Raw genomic sequence first — 18,038 nt, forward strand, 5'->3', positions numbered from 1 at the left:
TTTTCTGTCCAAAAAAAAGCTCAAAATTTTCATAGAATATTGCTCATACAATGTCAAAACTGGAAACTAGTACAATAACTAAAAGGCTGCAGAAATTAGAACTGGCAAAGAGCAAGACCTAGTTATATGATCTACACAGCATTCCTACAACCATCTGTAATAATATTCCACCAACCGGTACGACGAAATTTTCAACTCAGGGAGAACCTCTTCCTTGGTAGGAGTACATCCAGCACTCGAGGAGCAGAGGGAGGAAGAAACCGAATATCCCGGAGATAGAGCTTGGCAAGCAAGGTTTTGAAGGGGGCTGGTATCAGACCAGAATCAGTCGAAAACAATATACCCTTGCAACTAGAAGCGGAAGCAAAAATATTCATTTTCTTAAGATCATAACCCAAAAACGTGATACGTAATTCCAAGGCAGTAAACAAACTTTAATCTCTCCTCCTGCGCTTCTCGTGTCTTTCATCCCTCTTGCTTTCACTCCTACGCTTCTTCTGTCTTTTGTCCCTATCACTCTCACTTTCAGAAGAGCTTGATGAATCTGATTCTGATTCAGACTCGGAACTAGTTCCCGAATCTGATGAACTAGAGCTCCCAGATTCTTCATCTGATTCTGAGTCAGACACTGGTTTTTGTTGTTGCATAATGAGTCGTGGCATATGCTTCAAGTACTCGCGCAGGTTCTCGGTGATGCCACCAAGCCCAATGGATGTGAAAAAATTAATGGCAAAGCGGGTGTTCTTGGGATTATCCTTTGGGAAAATAGAATCATAAGATTCCTGCATTGCTGGATCTGTGAGCCGCTCATTTAGCAAACGGATGCCAAGATGCTCTGACAATTCCTACACACCAGAAACAATGGAAAATCACAACCGTGTACAATATTCTCTAAGAAACAATCTCTAGCAAACGGATGCCAGGATCTGTAAGTCAACATTCTCTAAGAAACAATCGTCAGACAAATGAAGTAAATCATAACTCAAGAAATTAGCCACAGAAACAGGTGTCAATTTGGTAGCTAATGATATTTCAAACCACTAAGATTCAGAAAATAAACACAAACATGAACTTAAGTCCTGCATCATGTTATTCAAAACAAATTTTACATGGACAAGGATTTATTAGAGGCAGAGGTCACTAATGATTGTTAGCAAGCCCTCAACCTATCAGATATATTTGTGATTCGAACCTATTCTTGACCAAGACCAACCCACATTACATATTTATATCTGCTGATCTTTTCGTCTTCTTTTTCTCAATCAGACTTTATCATTGTCAATGAGTTAAAAAGATTTGGAAATAAAATAATTATTTCAGAGGTAGAAGTAAACTAATAATTGTCAACATTCTAACAAGCAATTGTAGGCTTCAGAACACGAAACAGAAATGTCGAAATATCAAATTTCTCTTTTGTTACCTGGAAAAGGATCTTGATAAAAATACGAGAAGATGAAGTAGTGTCCTCTTCAGTCAATCGTATATAGGCCAACACATGCCAAGGAAGGGCGTCTGTGCCAAGTAAATGGGCGAAAAACTTTGCAACATTCCGTAACTTATTTGTCTCAAGCCGGTGGATCATGGAATACTGTTGCACAAAGCATTTCTCAAAATTTTCCTGGTGGACTTTGTTGATCATGCAGAATCTTTGCCCCAAGAGACCATAATACCGGAGGTAGGTTCTTTCTTGACTGCAACATTCCAAAAGCATGACACATAGTTCCATCTGTAAAAGGTCAAATCAAGAAGATTGTTTTTTTATATGAGAAATCAAGGTCAAATAATAAAGATTATCATTCTTCAACAAAATTGAAAGTCAATCAAGATAAATACCATATAGTCATGGAGTTTCAAAAGCTTTGATGTTAAATTGCTGCATTCTTGAGTCTAAACATGATTCATATATTTGCAAATGTATTCAGTTTCTATTAATCTTCATATTAGGATAATTAAAATTCACATTATAAGATTGTGGTTAACAGATTAGCCGAGCACAAGCAGTTTTTTCATTGATACTAATATTTTAGTTCATTCAAAGCATGGCACAAAGACACATCCAGTTTCCTAGTTATCATGTGGAATAAGATAACTACATCATGCATGACTTGTATCACTCACCTCTTGACCAGGCTCAAGTTTAATCTTCAGGAGCTTATGACCCGCCTCCTCAAAATCTACACTGGACATGATTGTAAGATAGATGGTTCTTCTAAGATTCACAAGATTTGTCTCTGTCTCGTCTCTTATTTGCATCTGCTCCTCATCCTCTTCCTCAGATTCTTCATCATCATCATCGTCGTCATCGTCACCATCTGACGCTACATCAGAACCTTCTTCATCTTCAGAATCCTCACCAAGTATGGTTTTCTTCAGTTCTTCATATCGGTTCTCGTTCTCAAGGAAATCAGGATCGGCCTTGAAAAGATCTAAAAATGAAGACAAATCAAAACGTTAACATCTCTAACGAATATAACCGTAGGAAAGTAGAAAATCTATGAATAAATTAACATCATAAGACATACCAAGGGTAACTTCTGAATCTATTTTCTCTTCAAGAGAAATTTCATGTGTCAACTGGTCTTCCTGCTCTACAAGATCCAGTTCTGGACGAACAGCTGGGTGCCCCTGCAAATGGATATGAAACAATACATTGTAAGCTCTCGGAGTTCTTTGTTGCTATATAGTTTACCATCACAGAGACAAATAGACTCAAGTCACGAAACCTGAAACTTCGCTTTCCGTATTGCAAATAAGTTTTCAATCAGATATTGAACTCTCTTGTCTATTTCTCCCTCATGAAGAATTCCACGAAAGCGCTCAAAGATGCCTGCAAAAGTTACAGATGATAAGAGCAATGTCAACAACACCCTGAAAAAGAAAAGGAACCATGGACCCTATGCAATATAAAGTTCAAGATAATTGGGACAGTGGAGTAACCAAGAGCAGAACCCAGGTCACCAGATCGAAAATGCACTTAAAATAAAATCCAATTCAGTCAATTTTACATGGGTGCACATCTGTCTTACATATCATCAAAATTATTAGTAAGATGCAATACACAATAAGCATGCGGAAACAAACAACTGAAAAACAATTTGTATAATCTAGCTATGTAAAACTTCCAAACATTAGTAAGATGCAATGCATAATAAGCATATAGAAACATATTGATCATAATCCCATAAATCATATTAATGAATAAAACCCAAAAAGCACATAAATGTTACCAAATCAAACAGCAAACCCACCGTGCAACCCTTTAGGCGAAAGGTCCTGCAGTAATGATCCACACTCGGTGACAAAGCCAACAGCAACTTCAACACTGTCATCTGTAGGGTTCTCCAACAGAACCGTGAGCAATTCTAAGGCAATAATCTCATGAGCCACTTGCTGGTTGACCAGATGAGCTATAAATTTAACAGCAGCTAGTAGTTGCGGCTGAGCACAGAGTCGAGCCAATTAAAGAAGAGGATAAGAATCAATATACGTAAAAGATATATTATGTCTTCCAACACTTTATTAAACAAGCCAACGGCCCTTGGGCGATGGTGCTGTGTGAACTCATCCTTTCAAAAATGAAAGTGGAGGCTGAGTCGAGGGCTCAATACTCAGCATGTGTGGACATGAAATTTATGAGAATAAACACAAAAGAGTGGAAGTAAAATAACAAAGCATGGGAGAAAAAACGCACCTTGTCATTCCGTTTAAATGCTCTCTTAAGCTGTAAGACAATTCTTCTCAACAAAAGTTCGCCAACCTCAGGAAACTTCGTGTTGACAACAGCAACCAAGGCTGCAAACACATCAGTGAAACCTGGAGATGCCATCTGTGATTTCATACACGAACGGCAAAAGAGGCCCCTTCCACGAATCAGATTCTCAGCAAAAATTTCAGGAATTATATTTTTTATGTTTGCAGCATTGACCTTGTTCACGAGACCATTAATGCTCTTTCGAAGGGCATCCCATGTCAGTCGCTGATACTGAACACTGCTTTTATCTTCAACCTCTTTCATCATACGGGCCAACTTAAATGGGGGAATGTAAACCCCACCACTCTTTCCTGTATTTGCCACATCAGCGTTCATTTTTCCTTCTGGCAACCGTCCTTGAGGTATTGAATTTCCATTATTTTCCCTCAAACTTCTATCTTCTCCTTCTCGTCTTTCATCTTCCTGGTTTTTATGAAACCTTCTCTGATCATCATCTCTTTTATCCTTTTTCCGTTCTAATGTTCTATGCTCATCCCTTTCATCCTTGTGCTCTGAACAGTGATGCGAAACTCGGCCCCTACTTCTATGACCACCATCAGTATCTACGCCTCTACGTTCACTCTTACGCCTATGTGGTTTCTCCCTTTCATCCTGGTAACTACCTTCTTCCCGTTCTCTACGCCCATTCTCAGACTTTCTTTCATTCCTTTGGCTGCCCCTGTCTCTCTCTATCAACTCCCCTTCTTCATCAGAACTTTCTCTGCCTCTGGGATCCCTCTCAGTGGACTTTTCCCTGTCCACATCTCTACGAAGCTCATCATGACGCTTAGTTCTACTACTATGACGACGATATTCACCTCTGATATCATCATCGCGCGATTCACTACCATACCTTCTAGCCATTATCTTACGCGGAAAAAAACTTCACTAGGAACTCAAAAACCAACTGCCCACAACAATTTCCAACACCCGTCACTCCAGACCCAAATCCCTGCCATAAATGACACCACACAGTTAGTGTTCGTGCATACAGTAGTGCCGAAAGATCCAACACAAGTATAATGCGTATAATTCACAATGTGCAACGTTAACATACGCTGTATGCTTGATTTACTTAATTTCGATGTGCCGTAATCACATCTTCACAATTTCACATTTTCGGGTGTTTTAATTTCACTAAGAAAAATCTGAATTTTTGCAGTTACGAAAGCCAGAAAACAGTACACAGGGTTAAAGGATCTAAGGTGCAAATTGAAATACTTGTTTTTGAGAACAATTAGAAATTAAACGCCTTTTGCAGAAGAATGAAACCCTAAATCGCTAAATCATGAAATTATCCAAAAACCCTATATCGTAGAAAATTGAAAATTGCAGGTAATCAAAAGCTCAGGAATTTTGCACGGAAGCACTAACTTTCAAATAATTAAATATATAATTACGGGAGAAACGATACCTGTGTATGGAGGTGCTTCAATGGGGGGAAAGAGAGAGAGAGAGAGAGAGAGAGTGGAAGAGAGAGAAGCTCCGAAATCGGGAGGAAGAAGCCGCGAGTAGGTTTTTTATTTTTAGTTGCTTCGGCAACCAAACGCTTGAGAGAGAGCGTGACGGAACGTGTGTTTTAGTTTTTTTTTTTTTTTCCTGGTAAATAGTTAATTAATTAACAACATGGACTCCAAACCAGAAAGGGAGGAGAAAAAAGCCCAAAAACAAGTAGAAAGCCCAATGGTTGGTTTTTCGTTTTCTTATTTTTGAGAAAGCCCAATATATATTTCTTTTGTTGATAGTTTAGGGCCACTTTGGTTTGAGGAATGACTTCATTGGGTACGGACTTCCTATGCATATTATCAGGTCTGTCAATTTCTTGTACGACTCGTTAGCTCAACATGTAAATAAAACGTTTTTTTTTTTAGTCAATCCGTTAAAGATTTGGATATTGAGTCACCCGTTAAGAACCTGTTAATGAATGGTCGTTATCGGTTTACATGTTAAGAACTCGATAAGATAACAAGTATGATATGAAAACGACATGAATATAACTCATTTGTTAGGTCTATACATTAGGCATTACAATTTCTTGCATGACTCATTAACCCGATACGAAACGACACGACATTTAACTAACTGGGTCGTTATCAAGTCACTTGTTAAGAACCCGTTAAGATAATGAGTTTGACACGACACGACTCATTAAGATAACGGATATGACACAACAAGACCTGTTTGCCAGATCTAATGCATATATATATGCATAGAATTTGGGAATGAAGTAATGTTTTCCTTACTTGGAAATGTTGGGAAAAGGTAACTATATTTTAATTAATCTTTCGTTTCTAACCTTGTTTATCTTGGTCTAGAAGAATGGTGCTGATAGTAAGTAGAGTTGTGTAATGCTAATAAAAAAACGTCGGCGTTAGTTTGTGTCATGTGCGGCACTTCCCCCGCGCGAGATTTGTTCTATGTGGTTTTCTTCGAGACAAACTACCTATCCTAATGCCTATATTGATAGAGAGATTTCAATGTATTGGCACACCGGGTGGTATATCATGTGTCACTATATATAGGGTGGGATATATGTGTTAAAAAGTTAATAACTTAAAAAATAAAATTTCCCACAGCTTACATAAGAACACGTGATGTACCACTCGTATCCCCATCACAATGAAAAATTTCTCCATGTTGATATCGAAAATATTCCTACGTAAACAGTTGTATATTTCCTACAAGAAACTAGCAAGTGCTAGTTACTTTCAAGTTCCTAAACTCAGAGACATTCTTGCAACCTTAAAACGTAGACTAACAGCTGTTTATATCAATATTATGCTAGATACTATTTTAGGCCTAGAGAATAAATTTGATTGACATGCATTTGAAAGTAATTAAATTGTGAAAGAGAAATGTTAAGGGGACTCTTTAAAAAACTGGACTTTTTATGAACTTTTTGTCATCTGACGGTTTAACGTCAATTTCCGTGTTAATATTAGAAAACATTGTGTAAAATTATAAGGTGACAAAAAGTCAATAAAAAGTCTCATTTTTAATTTTTCATTGTGAAATATTCTAACAAGTTGTGAGCTGGGTTGCACTTGCATGCACATCCCTCCTCGAATCAATATTCTTTTTTCTTTGGACTTTATATGCTAAAGAAGTCTAAGTTACGTTGGTTTCTGCTTCCCCTCTTGATTGGAATTACTTTCGAGTTATATAAAGGAGACCCAAGATTTCACATAACTATTTCACACTAAAGCTAATTAGAAAGCTTCCTTTGCAAGTGTGACGAATGTAAATTAAGTGTGAAGAATGTAAAGTGTGATTTACTACGAATATTTTTACTTTTCTCTTCTTGAATGAAAAGCCTACAAAAAGAAATTTTTTTATGTATTAGGAACACAATATGATGCATTATATCATGTTATAATAAAAATAAACGGTATAATTAAAATATTCAACTTCTACGGTATATTAATAATTTTGCGAGTTATAACTAAAATGAAATAGTAACGTCATTGAATGCGTTCAACTACTCTATGCTATGAGTCCCCCTTGGCTATATTGGCAATTCTTATGGCTGAAACATTTATGGAGAAGATAAACACTAGTCAAAGAAAAGCTTTTAGAAGTGGGTCATGTCTGCTTTTGTTAAGTTGAAAAGATAGCCTAATAAATAAACGCTTTGAAAGTTGATTAAACTACTTATTAATTGAAAGACCTTTCATAACCCTAAATTCGTACACGGTTGATTTGAGGAAGTTCATCTATAAGAGAACAAATATCATTAGTCTAATAGACGAACACACTAAACAAAGGGGAGGGTGTCTGCCAAAAGGCCTTTGATGAATAGGTCAGACAAGTAGTAGAGAGAAACAAGAGTTATAAGTAATAAATGGCGATTATCGTTTTCTCTTATTAACTTGGTTATTTTATAAGGAAGAAACCCTAGCGACAACGGAGAGGGGAGGCTGCAGAGCATACTATGTAGTCTTTGATAATGTAGGCGCAATCCTACTAGCTAGTAGTCCTAAAGGTCCACGTTGACAAGAGCACAAGTGCACCGACACCCAAGGGGAGACTCCGAAGAGTCGGTACCCTGCCACTGTTGGACAAGGTATGGTCTGATGGCAAGACTTATTATGAGTGGCCTGGATAGCCCATGTCTTTAGTGGCATAAAAGTCCAGTTACCTTATTAGAGCAGACTACGTCTTATTCATTCAGCGTATGACAAGAATAAAGCCCTAATGTTGAGCCCACATATCTTTCTTGTATTGGATGTGGTTGTTATATGTCTCGACAAAAAATTAATAGTTGTTCTACCGTCGGAAAGGAAACCTAATTTTTTTTCCTCACTCAAAACCATCATGGTGCATTGTGGTACTATAAGATATACCACATTATTGGATGAGATGGACAAAGATATATATAGATATATAGGAATTATTGGTGATCATCGTCACATTCTAAAAGCTTTTCTTTGACTATAGTCTAAAAGCTATAAAGCTTCCTTAACTTGAGTATGAGTTTTTCCCTTTAAACAACATACAAAATATGGTGCAAGTATATAAAGATTCCATGTTCAACGTCAAAAATAAAACTCATGGTATGATGCAGAGATAGGTTTCCCATACCTGTAGCCATGGTAAAGATAAAAAATAAAAACAAAATAAAAAAGAAGGAAAGTAAAGAGCAAATCCATTGTCCAAAGGCTTACCATGTACATTTTCTTTTTATTCTTAGCTGAAAATAGATACTGTCTGCTAGCGTAGCTAGGGTTAGACATAAAAGCCTCACTCTTGTCCTATTCATGCACGGCCGGAAAAAGTGGGTTGTTTTTTGGCGCAAGAACAGTTCCTAATAAAAACGCAGATATATATGAACCAATTAACCCTAGAGCCTAGAGGTAGAAGACAAAGATTGCACTTGGTTTTCAGTACTCATTCAGTGTTTGGGGCCTCAAAGTCACAGGGGCACTAAATTTACTGACAAATAGAATAATATGTTCGTGTTGATTGCATGCTGATTGGCATCTGATTCCAGCATTGCTTGTTTGGTTTCAGCACCAGATGCTATATATACTGTCAAACAAGTACTGACATTGTATATATTTTGATTCTATTGTCGTCTTTGTTATGGATTTCCATTTTTTGTAATTGCTATACTACTGTGGCTTTGTTTTTTATATATAATTCATAGGAAATCTAGTTCGATATTTTTCTGCTTGATGTGATCTTCCTCTACCCTACTACATCTCTATAATTTATGTGTGCTTATATTCTGCCCTACAAGGGTAATGACCAGGAGAGACTATCTTTTTTTAGGGGTCAAAGATAGAGAAACATTAGTAAAATCAAGTTTTGACGGACATATTACAAAGTATGCACGTAGTCCTAAAAAGACTAAAGTATATCAAGAAGACGTCACTTATGCAAACAAAGCATGAGTAATAGTTATTCGTTGCAACAATTGCAAAATAGTACATAAATGAAATAACATAAAGGCTTTCAACCCATAAAGAAAAAAGATCCTCCACAAAAGTTCAAACATGAGAGGCCCAAAGATGGCTAGTAGAGAAAACCCTAGAAGCCTAAGTGAGAGATAATTAAATTATTACTTAAATGTTAATTAACATACTTATTTCTTATTGATAGCACATCACATAATTTGTAAATCGATCTAAAAATTTGATCTTGCTAACATTGTTCATGCACAAATGATTGATGTAAATATATTATTCTTCTTTTCCTCTTTTATATTCTTTTGTTTACCTTTTTAACTGAAAAAAATACACATAATACACTCTCTCTCATCAAGTACAAGGCCTTGATTAAAGTAAATTCGAATACATTTAATCATGGGTAAAAAAAATTATTCACATTTCATAAAAATTCAGATACTTCAGAAAGTTCAAACTTAATGATAGTGTGAAGGATTGAGCGAACGCGTGGCAGCTCAATATTGGTTGATTATACGTTTGTTAAAGTTGGTTAAGATTGGTTTAGCAAATTAGCAGTATTGTAAGAGAATATAAAACCTCTCCCATTTTTTCATAGGAAAATTAACGAAAAATTCTCAAAAACTTTAGATCAAAATGACAAAATAAAGGTGCAGTAAATAATACTATGAGTGATTTTTTAGGCAAAAAAATCCTTAACTTTAAAAGTGAACAGTACCGGAATTGTTTCATTAAGACTCACTTTTTTCATAGATTAGTCCTGGTCATTAGGTTAGACCCATTGATTTTATGCCACCTATGCAAACGTGCCCTAGATATGTTAATTATTTCTGTAATTCCGGTTTTGCCCTAAACTCATTAAGGTGATAAATTAATATTCCCTTCAATTTTAGGATTATTGGTGGGTTAGAGTACTGACCTGATCAATCACTTAAAATAATGCAATTAAATTTGCTATTGTATCATGCTCGTGAGTGCTATCAGTATATAATTCGCGCCTCTCTCATTTGGTAATTAAATTTCCATGATCAACTTATGCAAGAACAACCATTACAAGTTTGCTTAGGGATATAGTGCCAAGGGAATTGAATATGAGGAACAGAGGAAGACAATGAAGATCGGTCAAAGAGTTATATATGGTAATTAGATAAAATGATGGTTGGTGTTTATATGGCTTCCAACTTCAACTCTGCATCGAGGGTGATAACTGGATTCAAATCTTGTGTTTACTGTGTGAGTAGGCCAAAACGACGATTATTATAGCGACTACAGCGTTTCACGGTGATAATTTTACATCAAACAAAGTAAACGGAAAGAGAAACGGAAGCAACCCATAATGATTTTCAAAAAGATTGCAACCAACCCCAAATCCAAAGCAAGAGGCTGACGGTAGAGAATTTTTCTTCAAGTTTTGTTCTAGACAGCTAGGGTTTTACTAACGATATGATAACCGTAGCATGTTAGTACACATGAAGGACATTTTTGACTTTTTACAGGCAAAATTGATCAAAGCGATCCTTAAAAAGTGTGGTCAAAAGTTCAACACATGTCAAAACATATCTATTGTGGCTAATTACCCCTTAAACTGTCATTATCAAAGAGCTCATTGACAGATTCACTGTTACAAACTCCAAAGGATATTATCTCATCCACCACCACTATATATGTTAGTGGAAAATCCTCTAAAGACAATTACCACTGCCATTATCTTCTCCTCGGAAAGTTTGCAGAACGCCATTTTTAAAGGCTAACTATTTCATCCACTTGCTCGCAAAAGCTGGAGTTGCAACAGTTCCCACAGCTAGTTTTATTGCACACGAGTGGTCCCTGAATTATCGAAAAAATAATCGATCCTGTGCTTCGGGTTTCTCATATTTTCCCACATTATCTAAATGATATTCAATGTTACCCTTTGAGAAGTCTTGTCACAACAGAAATATTGTTCATTTATGATTGAACATGATGTAATGGGTAGAGTCATGAAAACAATTTTTTTGCACAAAGGTAATTATGTGTACGATAAACGTTACTATGACCTTCACAAAACAGAAATTTTTGTTAGCTTGAGGTTGTCTTTTTTATATTCAAATGTACCCTTTAAGCCTTCACCACCAAACGGTCCATGCATGGATTTGCTGGCTAGATATTCATATGGTGCCTCACTGGCTCTGAATATTATGTTAATTTAACCCTAATTCTCGGCCTACCAATATTTCCTTTTCAAGTTCAAAAAATTGCAATTTTATTCACAAAGTTGTAATCATTACTAATACAGCTTTCTATTGGGCGCCATGGATTAAGTCGTATGAATTGCTTCGTAAAGTTGGAACTAAGACCATAATTTACTAATAAACCGCGTGATTTAAGAACATTTTGTCCCCAAATCATAACATAAGCTCTCACCTTTTTTGTGTCCAAAGTGATCATCTTTATACAAGTAACCTCTTTGCTAGTTTATTTGTAATCTGTATACAAGTAAGTCGTTTATTTGTAATCCTTATACAAGTAACCATTTGAGAGCTTTGACACAACAAAAAGCTTGCTCTTTTGTGATCCAAAGTCACATGCTCGGTTCGTGAAAACAGTCTCTTTCCAAATCAAGAGTAAGGCTGCATATGATAGACATTCCCTCTCCATCCTTGCAAAACGAAGAGCCTTATTAGGCTAGAGTCGCTCTTTTTTTTTTTTTTTTTATCTTTTGGCTTAGAGATATTTCAACCATTATTAGAAATTAATAAAAAAAAATTATAAAGATATTTATGACATGTCAATACGCCCACTACAATAATAACATGTCACTGTAAAACGTCACAATTCAATATCAAACTCATAAAATCTACTTGTAGATGAGAAACAAGGTTTTTTATTTATGATATAAGTGATATCCCACAATAAATTCATTTAACTATAAGAAGCGAAATTCAAATTTAGGTACAAATGAGAGAGCACACTGCTATAACCAATCACTTGGTTAGTCCAAGTTTACAGACCATAAACTAGTAAAGTTAATTCTGCTGAGTCCCAATTTACATACTATAGAAACTAGTAAACTAAAACAATATAAAAAGGGTAGTATTATTCACACACTTTTTTATATCACTCGTAGACTCTTGTTAAATTTTATTCATTAGTCTTCTTCATTTCATTCGATTAATAGAAATTGAGAGGAGTGTGTGAAAGGTAAAATGAGTGTGTAGATAGCACCATTCTAAAAAAAAAAAAATCGATCAATTTAAGCAATCAAAGCCAATGAACTTGAGCACGTGCAAAAGGAATGGCCATTCATAATTTCTTGTCCAACTATATATAGTTTCCTAATTATGATGATCATCGGTTAATTACCATAAGACCACTCTTCACGGAACAAAACTAGTTGTTACTATAATTATCTTTTTGGTAGGTAAAATGATGTCGATTACAGTTATTGACCCTACCAATAACTTTTCACTCAAGAAAGACGAGTTTTCCATTGTAAGGTAATGAATCAAAGCAAGTTAAAGCTCAAGTTAAACGAACCTTGCACAAAGGGCTTTCCAATTTCAAAACCAACCTTTTTTAACTTTAACCATCTTTTCACCACTTCCTTTGCACTCAAACAAAATTTCGTGCGTGAATAATTGAATCAACTGTGACGTTAAATTAAATAAAAAATGCTTTAGAATTAAGGTGGATTATGCGATGCAACAGTGTTTGAACAAGTATATTGAAGTTGTCAAAATTCAGCTATTTCTATACTTGTGCATCATAGTAATTGGAAGCCGGGAGTTCGATTAATGAGATTTTATTCATTCCGCTTCCGCAACAACAAAAATTTGAGAGCATGGCAGACACGCGCCGCAGTGGAACGAGTACCAAATTACCCGGGAAAAAAGGTTATACACCGTTTTGAATTCGTATATAGTACAAGTCTCTTGCTTTTTTTTTATTGGAATCTATAGCTAACTATAATCTATTGCTATTTAAAGTTACGGGCATCTACCGTTATACTATACAAAGAGGATACACTTTTTTTAGTTACCGTATTTCTTACACATGCAAACTCACGCAAGTGCGTCAGAACTCCGTTAGTTGACAATCCGGCGATGCCGGCACCGACGGGGGAGACCGTAACTTTTGAAAATACTCCCTCACGCTCACTCCCCCTCCAGCCGTTGTTTTATCCGTTACGTCACCATCCTCCCGCGACGGAATGCACGGTGGCCGCGAAACCTCCGTCAGCAGTTCCCACCGGACCCCGCGAAAGAACTCGTGCTCCTTGATCTCGCACGCGCCCCGGTGGTACCCTAGCCTCTTGATCGGGTCCTTGTTTAACAGCCTCTCGATCAAGTCCGTTAGCGCCGTCCGCTTCCCGATAAACTCAGGCGTCTTCGTCAGGACGTTCCCAAATGTCTCTTTCCGATTCTTCCCCTTGAACGGCGTCGTACCGTACAACGCCTCGTAAGTTAGAATTCCGAGGGCCCACCAGTCAACGGCGAACTCGTGGCCCTCCCCGCGCACCACCTCGGGGGATACGTACTCTTCCGTTCCGACAAACGAGTTCGCGCGTTCGCCGTCCGAGAAACTCAGCTTCCGTCGACTCATCGGGCTGACTCGGGCCGACTTGGCCTTCTTCAACCCCTTCCCGCTGCCGCCGTTCTTGTGATTGTCGTTTATAATCGTGATCCAACGTGTCAAGTTCCGCCGGTGTTTGCGGCGAATCTCCGGGACGTCGTTTTCCGGAACGGAGTCGCTGGGCTTGGCGGTCCGGTGCTTGAGGCTAATCGAGAGGTCGAAGTCTGTGAGTGTCACGTGACCGGATTGCTGGATGAGGACATTTTCGGGCTTTAAATCTCGGTAGGCGATTCCCATGCTGTGGAGGTGGTCGAGCGCGCAAACGATCTCCGCCAAGTAAAATCGGATCACGGCGGGGGAAAAAACGCGGTCGTTTTGCCGGTACCGGAGGACGTTGAGGTCGCCGCCGGAACAGTAAGGGACGGCCCATCCCATGAACTCGTCGGACTCGAAGGACCCCATGATGGAGGGCAGAAACGGGTGCGGGATCGGGGCGGATAGTCGGGTCAGGACCTGTATTTCCCAACGGGCGCGGCGCTCGGCGTCAAGCTTGGAGCGGAGCGAGTACTTGTCAACGACTTTGAGAGCGAACGGGCGGCGGGCGGAGGGGTCAGAGGACGGGTCGTGGACTAAGAAAACGGTGCCCATTGCTCCCTTGCCTAAGACTTTGAGGGCCCTGAGGTTTTCGAGATCGAGCTCCGGCGAGGTTTCTGTAGGTAAGGGCGAGTCGTCCATGGCTGGTTCTAGAGCGAGAGAGAGAGAGAGAGAGAGAGAGAGAGAGAGAGAGAGAGAGAGGGGAAAGAGAGAGAGATGGTTGAGAGCGTTGGTTTTTGGCTTATATAAGGAGATGATGCGTGCTTCGTTTCTTTTGGTTTTGGTTTCTTTTTCCATTTGTTCTTTCGTTTTTATGCGCGTATTTTTGGGTAGTGATTGTTGGTTGATGTATCTGTGTGTATTTTTAATTTTTAGTTTTAATTCTTTTTTGTGTTTTTCTAGTCCAGAGATTAAAATAGTATGCAGATACAGATGTAGTCAAGCTGGTTAGAGGGAAGAGTGAGATGTATGTACACTAAAAATCGATTTTTTCCCTCTTAATTTAACTAAAATATCAACTTTTACATTCGATGTCTCAATTTCACCTTTTTATTTTCAAATCTCTGTAAATAAAAATGAATCACTTGAATTGAAAAAAAAAATCTATAAATAATGTGCGTAGTGAGTTTACACGTAGTTATACACTTATACCTACGACTTTTAAAAAGAATTTCAAAGCAGATTTGCTGAGTAAAATTCTATATTTGTCTTACAAATCAGCTGTATAGTATTGTGCTTAACTTTCAATTTGACCACTTCTGCGGATAAAATGCAATGCTTAGTCTTTTTGCTGTCGAAAATAGTAATTAGTGAGTTTTTGCATGCATTGCATGGAATTACAAATCTAACATTTCTTATTTGTATTTTAGAGTTTAATAGTAGACGTGAAAATACAGAAGAAAATTCTTAGGTCTCGTTTGATCGAGAGGATTCACAAATTTCTTACTTTATCTAAGTTATTTTTAAAGAAGAATCACTGTATAAAAGATATTTTAAAGAAAATAATGATTCACAAATTTTTACTTTGTCCAAGTTAAAGGTTACTCGTGAATAATAGTTTTCCCTTTTAATTCTAGTTATCATTTTTGTTGGGATTGTAAGATATCTTTTATTCATGAGTAACCTTTAACTTGGACAAAAATAAGAAATTTGTCATTCATTTATTCTGTTAAAATACTTTCTATATAGTAAATAATCATATACCAAAATCAATCATCTCTATCAAACCAGCCCTTCCAGATTTGTAAGTAATATGCCTTCATCAAAAGTTAAGTAAGAACAAAATAAGGAGAGAATCCAGCTATAGTTCTCACCAAAAAGAAAAAAGAATCCAACTCTAGTAACCTATAAGACGCAACCTTTTTCTTTTCTAAAAGCATCGCATTTTTCTGTTCATCCATTGCTTTATAAATCTACAAGTTTCTTTTTTTTGATTCAACATGGTGGTTCTTACATTTGTTACTAAATTAACAAATTAATTGTAGCAACTTCGCACCAACTCTTAATGACTTTGGTAATGTAGTAGCTATATGGAAATATAGTGTAGTAGATATGTATAAGGGCTCACACATTCCTTGTTAATTTTCTTCATTTGATATTCTTCAATTTTTTTTATCCAACGAAAAAAATTTGAGAGGTGTATGTGTTAAGTAAAAAGAAGTGTGTAAATAGCTAGCACACCCCATGTATAAGTACCTGTATCAATATTTATTTATTCGTTAATGAAAATGTATGTAAATATTTTGAAATGAATCAACAAATAAGATATAGTGCTTGACATAAGATAAATAATTTCAAGTTTAAAATAGAAGTGTTATACTCGTGTTGTTAATTTGGCTCGTTTCATAGCACATCACGGGATCAACATTCGTATCACGTTTGGCATGAAAGTTGTATAAGTAGTGCACTGATAACATTTTATTCATCTTTATCACGCCTGTAATGTTGGTCTAACGTAAGTTACGTAACTTACTTCATGCATTAGACACCGCAACTTAAATTAGTATTTGTGAAACAATTTTTTTTTGTTCAGTCCATAAATATACAAATTATTTTGAAACGATATTTTTTATAATTAGGTCATGCTTTGCACGTAGATTTCTACATATTACGTAGGATTCCAAAGGGGGCCAACTTAGGCACCAAATATCATCTAATTTCGGCTGTATTTATATACAAATAATTGCACCTGGTGCTTGTACCATTACAAATATAATTATTCTACCAAATTTAGAGGTCTTAGTGTAATGAGTTGGTTAAAGTGGATGGGAGCTTTTCCCCAAGAAAGCAAAAGAAATGAGGACACACGTGTAAGACATAACAAAAAAAATGCATAGAGCCAAACGAAATGACAAAGAAAATTGTTTGTACGTACGGTTCTCACATGGGAGCTGCCATGATCTAAGGCAAATTCTCAACGTGCACTCTATTATTTATAAGCTTCTAGGGTTTGTTGTTGGAATGTCCTCGGTCGCCACCTTCCTATTCTCTTACTCATTGCATTAATTTTTGAAATAATACATTCTTTATACTTTATTTACGGAAGAGTACACAAGCGCTAGCTAGTTAATAACTTATAATACAGCATGAACTAATTATCTATACATTTTTTTTCACAAAACAATCTCATGATTTGAACAGCTCAGTTCTTAAGTCCTTATTCTTAGATCATTATTGCAAAAGTTTCACTCAATTTGGAAATCTCATAATGGGAGACTATATGAGTGGTTAACTTCATATAGGTTACTAACTAAATAGCGCTTGAGTTATATATAATATTATTTTATGTATAGACAATAGATATATTATCTGCTTTATTAAAGATTAAACTAGTACTCTCCTTGATTTAAAAAAATTATTCTCTCTTTAAATTATGTTATTTTCATTTTTAATTAAAGTGAACATGTGTGCTACACTACCAATTAATATTAGATAAGATGAAGAGACCTTTATTAATTAGTTAGCCGACAGTGAATAATTTGCTTAAGAGTAAGTTTTATCAAATTTAGGGAAATGTCGTATGTCGCGTTAAGGTTGGGTGCATGTATTAAGGACTACTCTTCCTGAACTTTGGCTATATTAGTCACAAGTCAAGCTATGCCCTTGTCTTTTATGTTGTTCATATTTCTTTGCGGGGCCTTGAATTTGATGTTCTTAATTAGGAGTGTCACATAATATAAGGACATAGAGAGAAAATGCGCATGAAATGTTGATAGGGACAATGTTTATGTGTTTATGTGTGTTTGCTTTCACCGACGGTTGTATTAAAAAGGTATTTACCTTCGGGTGAGGGAAAGAATATATATCAGTCTAAGAGGGAGTTGGATGAACTGGAATGCTATTCATATACCTATTTTTATTTTTCATACACTTTTTTAATTTTTGGTCGTCGGATCGAATGATTTTTAGAAGATTAATGAAAAAAAAATTAACAAGGGTATGTAGAAGGTAAAAATGGGTAAGTGAATAGCTGTATCCTTAGTACTTATAAAAAATGAGTATGCAAGGTATCAATATTAGTTCAATACCTAACATTCTATGTTTATTGACACATAAGGAATTAAAAGATAAGTTAGTCCTACAGTTACAATCAGTTATCTCATAATCACCAATAATCATGTATCATATCACTTAAGAAATGTAGTTTATCTCACACTTGAACAATACGTATAATTTTGATTGATGACTTATCTGATTTCAAGTATGTAAACATGCTCAAAATTATGTGTAAGATAAAA

The 18,038-nt window shown here is 36.4% G+C and overlaps 2 protein-coding genes across 2 annotated transcripts; both read right to left on the reverse strand.

Moving 5' to 3' along the window:
- Nucleotides 1–5,332, reverse strand: LOC103415972 (uncharacterized). The gene is made up of 8 exons (XM_008354253.4): nt 5,166–5,332; nt 3,692–4,703; nt 3,249–3,438; nt 2,724–2,827; nt 2,523–2,625; nt 2,119–2,426; nt 1,421–1,726; nt 1–845 (listed from the first exon to the last, which is right to left on the reverse strand). Exons 2-8 carry the CDS (start codon nt 4,613–4,615, stop codon nt 435–437), a joined length of 2,346 nt encoding a protein of 781 aa, XP_008352475.3. The 5' UTR covers nt 4,616–4,703; nt 5,166–5,332; the 3' UTR covers nt 1–434.
- Nucleotides 5,333–12,921: 7,589 nt separating this feature from the next.
- LOC103415989 (serine/threonine-protein kinase UCN-like) lies at nt 12,922–14,578 on the reverse strand. The gene has a single exon (XM_008354267.4). The coding sequence runs from the start codon at nt 14,440–14,442 to the stop codon at nt 13,210–13,212; it is 1,233 nt and encodes a 410-aa protein (XP_008352489.3). The 5' UTR covers nt 14,443–14,578; the 3' UTR covers nt 12,922–13,209.
- Between the last annotated feature and the right edge of the window lie 3,460 nt (nt 14,579–18,038).

This window comes from Malus domestica, chromosome 03 (assembly GCF_042453785.1).
Source record: "Malus domestica chromosome 03, GDT2T_hap1".
NCBI lineage: Eukaryota > Viridiplantae > Streptophyta > Magnoliopsida > Rosales > Rosaceae > Malus > Malus domestica.

Excerpts from the sequence above, each read along its gene's own strand:
- LOC103415972 (XM_008354253.4), bottom strand. The coding sequence starts at position 4,615 with ATGGCTAGAAGGTATGGTAGTGAATCGCGCGATGATGATATCAGAGGT. Across the intron at positions 2,626-2,723 it reads TACGGAAAGCGAAGTTTCAG|GGGCACCCAGCTGTTCGTCC; the intron begins GTTTCGTGACTT and ends ATCCATTTGCAG. Across the intron at positions 846-1,420 it reads TTATCAAGATCCTTTTCCAG|GAATTGTCAGAGCATCTTGG; the intron begins GTAACAAAAGAG and ends TCTGGTGTGTAG.
- LOC103415989 (XM_008354267.4), bottom strand. The coding sequence starts at position 14,442 with ATGGACGACTCGCCCTTACCTACAGAAACCTCGCCGGAGCTCGATCTC.